Source organism: Populus trichocarpa, chromosome 4 (genome assembly GCF_000002775.5).
Source record: "Populus trichocarpa isolate Nisqually-1 chromosome 4, P.trichocarpa_v4.1, whole genome shotgun sequence".
NCBI classification, from domain to species: domain Eukaryota; kingdom Viridiplantae; phylum Streptophyta; class Magnoliopsida; order Malpighiales; family Salicaceae; genus Populus; species Populus trichocarpa.
The window spans coordinates 20,360,604-20,371,177 of record NC_037288.2 but is presented as its reverse complement, the minus strand read 5'-3'; the positions used below and the strand labels follow the sequence as shown (position 1 = coordinate 20,371,177).

The following is a 10,574-nucleotide window of genomic DNA, read 5'->3' as shown; positions in this document are numbered from 1 at the left end:
GCAAAAAAAGAATTAAAATTAAAGAGAGTGATTATTATTTCTTAGTTTTGTTATTTTAAAAATAAGTTAATGAATAAATAAGATTCGAAAAATAAAACGGGAGAGAAGTGCATCTCAGAAATTGGGCCAAGACATGTCTGGCATGTGCAATGGCTCGTGCCCATGAGTCCACAATGGCAGCCCAAGACTGCTTGACGACTAACCCGCCCGTGTCAGGTGTAGGCAGATCAAACACGTCGACCTAGCCATCTTATCCAATTTCCAGTGTCCAAAAAAAATATCTTCTACTCCGAAAATAACTTATAAAAATCATTGAGTGTTTCGTCCATTTAGCTCCAATCACATAATTACATTTATTTATATGATTTTAATAAATAAATAATATAAAAAATTTATATTAATTTTAACATATTTAATTTATATAAACAGAACACCAAGTAATACATGTTCCTCAAGTAGTTTTCTTTTTTACTTTCAAATAAATGAACTTAAAAAAATATATCAAATCTTGCATTATTTTGACCCAAAGCACAAAATTATACCTCATATATTCTTAATTTTCTACATCAAAATCATTTATTATACATTATCATACCAAATAACCCCATGGCCTAACAAAACAAAAGTCTACTATTGAGCTGGATTAAATTAAAAGTTCACTTCAAATATATATTTTCATGTATAAGAAAAACTAATCCAAAAGTATTATCATCAATTATTAAAACATGATTAGGTAAAAATTGATTTGATTGAAACTTCATTTAAACTGATTTTAAATTAAATTAATTAAAAATTGATTTGATTAGATTTGATTTAGTCATTTAATCAACCTTTAATATAATTAAAACATGGTTTTACATTTGAAAAATGTTTTAAAAAAAATTAAATTCTTTTAATTCTTTTATTTTAAATTATTATTTTTATATATTCAGATCAGTTTGATATATCAATATTAAAATTAATTATTTTTTTAAAATTATTTTAATATATTTTTAAATAAAAAAATATTTTAAAAATATATTGAAATTCAACCCGATAAATCATATTCAGGGTTTAATAACTTTATGCATTATTGCGAGGCGCGTTGATTAGTTACCCAAATTTGACTCGTCATTAGGTTAGGGGAAGAAAAAAGAAGTAAAAATCAATAGTTTGAAACAGGATAAAAACGGCGAGGACAACATCGTTAACTATAAAATCATCCTTAATTTTTTAAGAAAAAAAGATCTGGGTTTAATCTCATTTTATTTTCTTTTTATTGGATTTTAGAAAAACTTATCTCCTACAAGTTTAGCTTCTTCTACCTCTCGCTGGAAAAAAAGGAAAGGGAGGAGCAAAACCATGTCCACTCTTCTCTTTCCACAAGCCCCTCTTACCCTCTCCCAAAAACCCTTCCTTCTCTCCCTCAGAAACCCATCTTTTTTGCCTCACGCAAGAAAATGGAAAGGGCCCAGAAGACTAATTTTAGCCAAATCCAACGGTAACGATTCAGTAGACACAACAGACAGGATAATCTCTGCCGTCTGTTACTTCTACCCATTCTTTGACGGGATCCAGTACGGAAAATACGTCATAACCCAGTTTTCTCCAATTCAAGCTCTCATCCAGCCTCTGTTCCCAGCTATAAAAGTCTTTAAGAGCTTTCCCTTAAATGGGTTTTTGGTGTTTTTGACTCTTTACTTTGTTGTTGTGAGAAACTCCAATTTTAGCAGATATGTGAGGTTCAATACCATGCAAGCTATAGTGCTTGATGTGTTGTTGATATTTCCTGATTTGTTAGAGAGGAGTTTTAATCCAAGAGATGGGTTGGGATTGGATTTGTTGATGAGTTTGGACAGTACTGTGTTTTTGTACCTTTTGGTTTGTTTGATTTATGGGTCTACTTCTTGTTTGTTTGGTCAGATTCCTAGGTTGCCCATTGTTGCTGAGGCTGCTGATAGGCAGGTTCTTTAGATTTCCCATTGTTGGGTTTTGATTATTGTCACTTTTGTTTTTTTTTACTTTGTAATGTGCTTGTATTTTGCTTTTTGAATTAATAAATTTGCCAAAAAAAGGGAGAAACTTTGATCTTGCAACGCCTGTTGTTAATGTTTTTGTGCATATTGTGTTGAATGTTGATATGGACCGAATTCAATTTCATTTCGTTTAATAGTTGATTTTTTTTTTTTTTTGAGGATTATACATATGTATGGAAGGATTAGAAATAATCAATTGTACCTCTTTTAGTGTGTTTATCTTGTTGCGTTCGGTTACTCCTATTTGTTTACTAGTACAGTCTGCTATCATAAGATGGTTGAATTTCTTTGTTTTACAAATAGCTAGCTAGTGAGTGAAGATGTTTAACAAATTTTGCTGTATATTGTTAAGTTTTCATCAACCGAATCTGCTCTGAATCTGTCATGTTTCAACGTTTTGAGTATTTTCTAAAAGAAGTCAAGTTGCACAAATTGTGAGAGGTGGTTTAGAACTTTTCTCTTTTTATATATTTATATGTATATATTCATTTTTTCTTTAGCTTACAGTAGGTTAATTAACTTTGGAAGTGCATGAAAAACTGATTCTCTAGATGTGGGTGTCTTAGCTAATGATGCTGCTATTATTGTGGCTAATGACAACAGCAACTTCAAGCCAAGAAGTGTGGTTGCCAAGGAAAATGTGTGAATGTTAGTGTTCCTTATCCCTCTGTGTTCGAGAAACCTGACTGTTCCATGAAGGAGCATTTCTTTCTAGATTGCAGTTCAAATGATGGTGATGCTGAACTTTGGTTTGGACGTAACATGTCTGCCTACGATGTATCTGTGTATGAGGGCACAGTAACTGTAAGCATCGATATGGCTTATGACTGCTATGACAAATCAGGGATGCCTTTTTTATCAGTCTCTCACACTTGGATCTGGCCCTTTCATGTTCTCAAACTTCAGAAACATGTTGACAGCTATTGGTTGTGATACTGAGGTCATGGCGACGAAAGCAGAGCTGACATTTGGTCGCTGCCTCTCTTCTTTGCACTGAAAATGTGAACATGTCATTAGAATCCTTGTTCATTCTGGATATGCTGTCAGACCTCAATTCCCAATTGCCTAGAGCTTCTTGATATTCAGTTTCAAGCATATACAGCTACACAAATATTTCAGACTTAAATCGCTGTGGAGTGACATTTTTTACAGATAAACGCTCCTATGATCTTTCAGATCGGCCATGGCAGATGGAAAACATACATCGGTTGTTGGGATTGAAATTGAATGGGTAGTTAAGAATGAGAGGCGCGAACATTCTAAAGCTAGTACAAGTGCATATACTTGTGGCAGTAATACAGACTTCACTCATTCAAACAACGTTCAAGGATATCTTGCTTGTACAGATAAACACCCCTATCTTCAACAAGGATGCCAAGATAAACTGGTTAATGCTTTTTGGAATTTCCGTAGTTAATATTTCTGCAGGTGATATTTACAAGAACAGGTCTTTTCTATTGTCCGGTCATGTGGAGTATTTCCTTTTCAGATTTGATGTTCACATAAATCATTTTCAGGTTTACATACAGATTTCTTATGCTATATAGATATCGATGAGTACAAAGACCTAGAGAGATACCAATGCCAACACCATCGTAAATTACAAACGTTACTGTCAATTTAGCAAGTATGGTGATGATAAAACAGGTTGTCAAGTATTCGGTATAATCACAGTCATATCAGGTAGTTGCCCTCTGCATTTTCTTAAGAGGCAGCAGTGACCATTGCTCGCCATGTCTCATTCCCAAGCACACAGGAAAGAAGCCAAACCCCAATGCCAAGTCAGGAGAAAAACAGAACATTTGGTTGCTTGTATGAGTTGTAGCTGTGCGGCTTGTGATTCTGTCAGCTATTGTCTCTAGGATCTGGAAGCTTCAAATTTTACTTTTATCATATATTATTCAAATAAAATTATGGGTTTGCAATACTAGGTTTTTTAACCAACAAGCTTGTGTAGTGGTACTCTTGCATGATTAAGTTGGTATTTGGAGTATGCTAAATCATTATTTTTTAAAGTATTTTTTATTTAAAAATATTTAAAAATAATATTTTTCAGTACATTAAAACAAAATTAATTTCTTAAAATAAAATTCATGAAAAACATATTGAAATAAGTACAGTCTGAATTAGATATTCCTAAACAGGTATTAATTGGTCTCCATTTTGAGCCTCATCTTTGTGAATTAATAGCTTGTAAAAAGAATTAAATAATTTATTGAACACATCGATTAAAAAAACAAAAATGTCCAAAAGCTTAATTTCCTAATTGAACAAAAAAAAATCTACTTTAAACATTTTTTTTTTTGGGACACATACATGACCTAGAGGTGGGCTGGATAATGGGACACAGTCTGAACTATATGGGTTCATTTGTTGAGGGAGCTGCATTCTCATGGGAACTGAGTGATGATTTGCCTGACACATTCTCTGTCTCAATGCTATTTTGCTGACCCACAAATTATTGCAGAGCGTAGCCCAGAAAACCATACTTACCCCAAGTCTGGAGTTAAAGATCGGTTAGGTGGACTCGGATTTATATTGTTTTAGATTTTTTAAAATAATATAATATTGTTTAATAATTTTTTTTGAAAAAAAACTAAAAAGATGTTGTTTTGGATAAAAATTAAGAAAAAAAGACTAATTTGAGATTATCTAATTAGATTTTATTTAGGTTTGATTGAATTTAAACAATTTCACTCTCAACGTAGATTAGAAATAGACTTGATGAAGGCTACGTTTTGAGTCAACGAATTACTAGATAAACAAAATGCATGCCCGAATGGGCTCGAGACATGGCTGCCTGCGCATGCGGTCGTGTGCCTTTGGGTCCTTCCAGGCCGCTCACCATGTTTGTTTCAAAAAATTATTTCCACACCTATAATCCTTGTTGGCTGAGCTTTCTATGAATTTCAATTAGACTCATTTCATGCTGCTCCTGATATGCATTCTTCGCATCATTTGATAATTTTTAACAAACTCAAACCATTCGATGCAGCCTAATACTATTTTGCGACAAAATGCTAAAACTTTTCTGTACATAAGCCCTGGTCAAAATATGGTATATTTTGCTAATGCTAAAACAATTGCAGCATGCTAGCCTTTGGTATAAATAAACCCTCGTCAAAAGATGATTTGCTGCTGTTTTGTAGTTGACAGTGATTGTTCAAAGAATGTTGCAGACCACACATACTCTGCCGCTCTTCCAATTATCGATAAATACTAATCCCGCCTTGGCCATTCTCTCCCCTCCATGTACAAAACAGGCCATTGCATCACCACCTGCCAACTCACAGGCCTGAAAGTCCTCGGACGTCAAGGGGTCCTTTTTTCACCTCTGCTTCATTCCACACTTTTGCTTTTCACACCAGCATTTTAGCCCATGATTCACTTCCTGCCGGCGATCCCAAGATTGCTATGTCTCAAGGGGGACAAAATATTGCATCCCTGCACAGTCACATGCCCTTCCAAATCCAGGTAATAGCCCACCAAGAACACACAGAGTGTTAGAAATATTTTGGATGGAAATAAATATGGAGTTGGCTTAGAGGTGTGAAAATACTATTTTTAAAGTATTTATTTGTTCCACACAGAGACAACACCTTCAGGATACAACTAAACTCTCTAAACCTCTAAAAAAATAAAAAGATAAAATCAAAAAAAGAATATATATTTTTTATTGTGTTTTTTTTCTGTATAGTAACATGTTTTTATAGACTTGAAACATAACGATAAAATAATATAATTGTTCATCAAACAATATATTGAGAACAAACAATATAATTGTTGATAAAATAATATGATTGTTCATCAAACAATATAAACTGTTTATATTAAGTTTCAAGTTTCAAATGTTATCTTTTGATATTATAAATATCGATATAATAACATTAAAAAGTCAAATAGAAGAGTTTGTCCAACATGATTTGATTTACTACACAATAAAAACCTACATTTAAAAACATTAATATTAAAAGGAAGTGTTTCTTTCTAATTTTATCTTAGGATAAATATCTTTTTTTTATTTATTTAGAAATTATACCAACACATAGCATTACTTATCACTTATCCTTTTACCACTTGCGTTTAACCAGCTGTTTCCTTATCTATATATAGACCATTCAGCTGCCTTTCATTCATGCAAAGAGAAGCCATACATTTATTCAAGTCCAGTTTATTAAAAAAAAAAATATTTTCAGGTGCGTTTTTAGCATCATCTTCATACCTTTATTCCCCAGAAACCTCGCATCATTCTTTTTCTCCATCTTTCCCGCACCAACACAATTTGCAGCTAATGAATGAGAACAGGACCCCTATGGAACACTTGCTTCAATGACAAAGATTCAATCCCTCCACCATTGCTTGACGGACTACATCAAAGAAAAATAATTCGTGTTCGCCGCAGTGGATACTCAGTAGTGCTACCAGCCCACCGTTGATAGCATTAGTGTCCCATGTTTTTGGAAACTGTCAACGACCCTGTAAATCAAGACCCACACCGCCTGCAAAAACCTGTCCACTTATCTAATCTCTGGTGTATAATCAGTACAGTACAAAGTACATGTATATACATCACCACGTAATATTTATATATTTAGTCTCTTCAACAAGTCTTTGGATTTTATGATTTAAATTAACGAAAGATGATAGTCTTTTATTCTAATGATCTTCCAAGAAGTTCGTTGTGTTGTTTTCAAGATTGGGACAGAATAAAGTATGATTTGGTTGAAACTATAGATTTATATATTTTTTGATATTGAGTTAATTTATATGTAATTACTTTGTTTGATGATCGATGATGACGAGTTTTGGATGTATGTTTAGGCGAGGAATTCAATGTAGTTTCATACAATGGTTGATGTTGATATATGTATTCTTGGATGAGTTACCTCTAGTAATACGATGTTGTTGTTTTTTCGATAAGAAATATGTTAGTCTTGTCGCATTTTTGGCTAATTATTTGATTAATAGCTTAATTTCTTATAGGATATTTGAGTTTCTTGTTTTTATAAACAGCCGGTTATGCTTGTGAAATTTTTAAAAGGGATGTGCAACAAAGGTTGCTGCATTCTGTCATCAAGGCTTCATCATCAGACAATGTGCCATAAGAAAACAGCTGTTCGTAGAAAATTCCTATTATATATTCATTTCTTGTTTAAATGGCAATTAGTTAACTTGGGGAGTGTGAGAAAATGACTCTCCAGATGAGGGTGTCTTTGCTCATGATGTTGGTAATGTTCTGGCTTATGACAACTGAATCTTCAAGCCAGGATGTGAAACCTGGGTGCCAAGAAAAATGTGGGAATGTTAGTGTTCCTTATCCCTTTGGGATTGGGAAACCTGACTGTGCCATGGATGAGCATTTCTTTCTGAATTGCAGTTCAAATGATGATGGTGCTGAACCGTGGTTTAGAAGCAACATGACTGCTCGTAAAATATCGGTGCCGGAGGGCACAGTGACTGTAAGCATTGGTACGGCATATAGCTGCTATGACAAATCGGGGAATGAAACTCGCTATTTCGATCAGTCTATGAAACTTGGACCAGGCCCTTTTACGTTCTCAGACACCCTAAACATATTCACAGTTATCGGCTGTGATACGGCTGCCCAGGTGACCAACGAAGAGTTTACATATGGAGTTGCCTGTCTATCCCTATGCACAAAATATGTGAACATGACAGATGCGAATGCTTGCTCAGGTTCTGGATGTTGCCATACCTCAATTCCCATGGGCCTCAAGTCACTTGATATTTCATCTTATAGTTTTTTCAACCACTCGAATGTTTCGGATTTCAATCCCTGTGGATTTGCATTTTTAGCGGATACGCGCTCCTTTCATCTTTCAGATTGGCCGCTCAGTCGTATGGCAGATGGAAAAGATACATCAGATGTTGCGATTGAATGGGTAGTTAAGAACGAGACATGTGAACAGGCTAAAGCTAATACAAGTGCATATGCTTGTGGCATTAATACAAACTGCACTTATTCGGAGAATGGTCAGGGATATCGTTGCGTATGCAATGAAGGGTTCGAAGGAAACCCCTATCTTGAACAAGGATGCCAAGGTAAACAGATGGATGCTTTGTGGAATTTCTGAAATCTTAATAGTTCTTCTGGTTATATTCACAAGAGAAGCAGTACTTTTCTATTTTGTGATCCGATCATGTGGAGTATTTTCTTTCCTAATTTAATATGCCTATAAATAGTTTTAAGGTTTATAATCATATACTGATTCCTTATGTTTTTATAGATATTGATGAGTGCAAATATCCAGAAAGATACCCATGTGAAGGTAAATGCAAGAACACTATTGGAAGTTACAAATGTCACTGTCCATTTGGCAAGTATGCTAATGGTGAAAACGGTTGTCAGAGATTTGGTGGTATCATAATTATATCAGGTAAATATCCTTTGCATTTTCTCAATACGCTGTGATATTTTTTTCCTGGGAGAATACTCTTGCTATTACTGGATACAATTTTCCAGAAATCCCTTCACATTACCTCTGGATTATCAGAAAGATTTTGCTTACAGATATAGCACAACCGTTATTTTCTTTAAAGTTGCTCATTTCATATCCTATGATCTCTTTCAGTAGCAGTTGGGGCAGCAGTTTTCCTATTGATTATTTGTTTCCTACTCTATGTAATCTGCACAAAAAGAAGAAGGGACAAGAACTTCAGAAAAAATGGGGGAATGGTTTTAAAGCATCAGCGAGTAAGGATTTTCAGAGAGGCAGAGCTGGAAAAGGCAACCAACAATTATGTTGATGACCAGAAACTTGGGGAAGGTGGTTTTGGTTACGTTTACAAGGGAGTTTTAGCAGATAATACCCTGGTTGCTGTCAAGAAGTTTAAAGGGGTAGACAAGGATCAGCTGAATGAAGAATTTCAGAAAGAAATTGGCATTGTTTCACAGGTCAACCACAGGAATGTGGTCAATCTCTTGGGCTTGTGTTTGGAAATCAAAGTGCCATTGTTAGTTATGAGTTCATTTCAAATGGAACTCTTTACAAGCACATCCATGATAAAAGGTCACAGATATTAGATTCCTGGAGCAATCGTCTGAGGATAGCATCAGAGATTGCCCTTGCGCTTGATTACTTGCATTCTCTAGCAGACCCTCCAGTTATTCATGGAGATGTCAAGTCAGTGAACATACTTTTAGACAATAACTACACGGCAAAGATTGCAGATTTTGGAGCTTCAGTGCTGCTTTCTTCAGGCCAAAGCTTTATAGCCACAAAAATACAAGGGACTTTTGGCTACCTGGATCCTGAGTATCTTATGACGGGTAATTTAACCCCAAAGAGTGATGTCTTCAGTTTTGGGGTTGTTCTCCTGGAGCTTCTCATAGGACAAAAGCCAAACTCCCATGCCAAGTCTGGAGAAACAAGGAACATTATTGAATACTTTATCTCAGCACTGGAAAATAATAATCTTTTCGGAATTTTGGATTTTCAGGCAGCTGATGAAGGTGAAATGGATGAGATAGAAGTTGTTGCTGAGATTGCAAAAAGATGTGTCAACAGCATGGGCATAAACCGCCCGACCATGAAGGAAGTATCCGATGAGCTTGCTAAGCAGAAGGCCCTTCATGAAAGTTCTTGGGCTCAGCACAAAAATGATGACACCAAGCATTTGCTAAGTGAATCGCCACGCTCTTTCTCCAAAAGTGCAAGTCCTTCCTTAAGTCATTGTCAGAGCACTCATAGCGTTATATCGTTTCAGATTGAGAACAATACTGACCGTTTAAACTCGCCACTTATCAATTTGTGACATTGATTACCTGGACTGTAAAGATGGCAGAATTGAAAGAAAGTTTAAGAAGAGAAACGAAGAATGCAGAGAGAGCCGAGTAGTTGACAAAAGAAGAATTTTAATCACTGTATTTTCCTTGCCTTTATTATATCATTTGAGCTGTATTTATAGCTAATCTATAGAGTGTATACGTAAGCTACCTTCTTTCTTCAATGACTAACAGTTTGTCTAACTGTTTTACTAACTGTTTCTAACTGCTTGCTAACTGTTTCTAACTGCCTAACTGATTTAACTGTCTAACAGAATATTAACCATTTCATTACATAATCTCTTGACATGTGGCATTATCTTGGACGTTGATATCTTTACATTCCCCCGCAAGCGTATGCTTGGAGGAACCAAGCATAAGATTGGAGCAATGGTGACGAAATAATGGAGAGGAAAGACCCTTAGTAAGGATGTCAGCAAACTGATCTGTGAAAGAAACATGTTGAACAAGCAAGTCACCTTTGATGACACGTTCTCTAACAAAGTGATAATCAATCTGGAGATGCTTCATCCTAGAATGAAAGACTGGATTGGAACCTAGAGAAATAGCAGAGATGTTATCACAATGAATTAAAGGTGGAATAAGTAATGGAACATGCATATCACAAAAGAGTTGGCGGATCCATGTCAACTCAGCAGCAGCAATAGCAAGAGCTCGATATTCAGCCTCAGCAGACGAGCGTGAGACTGTATGTTGCTTCTTAGAAGCCCATGAAATAGGACTAGATCCTAAGTAAACAACAAAACCAGAAA

At 35.2% G+C, this 10,574-nt stretch overlaps 2 protein-coding genes across 2 annotated transcripts; both read left to right on the top strand.

Moving 5' to 3' along the window:
- The first annotated feature begins 1,224 nt into the window (after positions 1-1,224).
- LOC18098023 (protein TIC 20-v, chloroplastic) lies at positions 1,225-2,075 on the top strand. The gene has a single exon (XM_006384639.3). The coding sequence runs from the start codon at positions 1,342-1,344 to the stop codon at positions 1,951-1,953; it is 612 nt and encodes a 203-aa protein (XP_006384701.1). The 5' UTR covers positions 1,225-1,341; the 3' UTR covers positions 1,954-2,075.
- A 5,102-nt stretch (positions 2,076-7,177) lies between these two features.
- Positions 7,178-9,791, top strand: LOC18098021 (wall-associated receptor kinase 2). The gene is given in 4 exon segments (XM_024600149.2): positions 7,178-8,078; positions 8,264-8,413; positions 8,612-8,992; positions 8,995-9,791. Coding segments are annotated over 4 exon segments (2,202 nt in total). The 5' UTR covers positions 7,178-7,204.
- Positions 9,792-10,574: the final 783 nt, after the last annotated feature.

Bases quoted from the DNA above. Each gene is read 5' to 3' on its own strand.
- LOC18098023 (XM_006384639.3), top strand. From the start codon at position 1,342: ATGTCCACTCTTCTCTTTCCACAAGCCCCTCTTACCCTCTCCCAAAAA.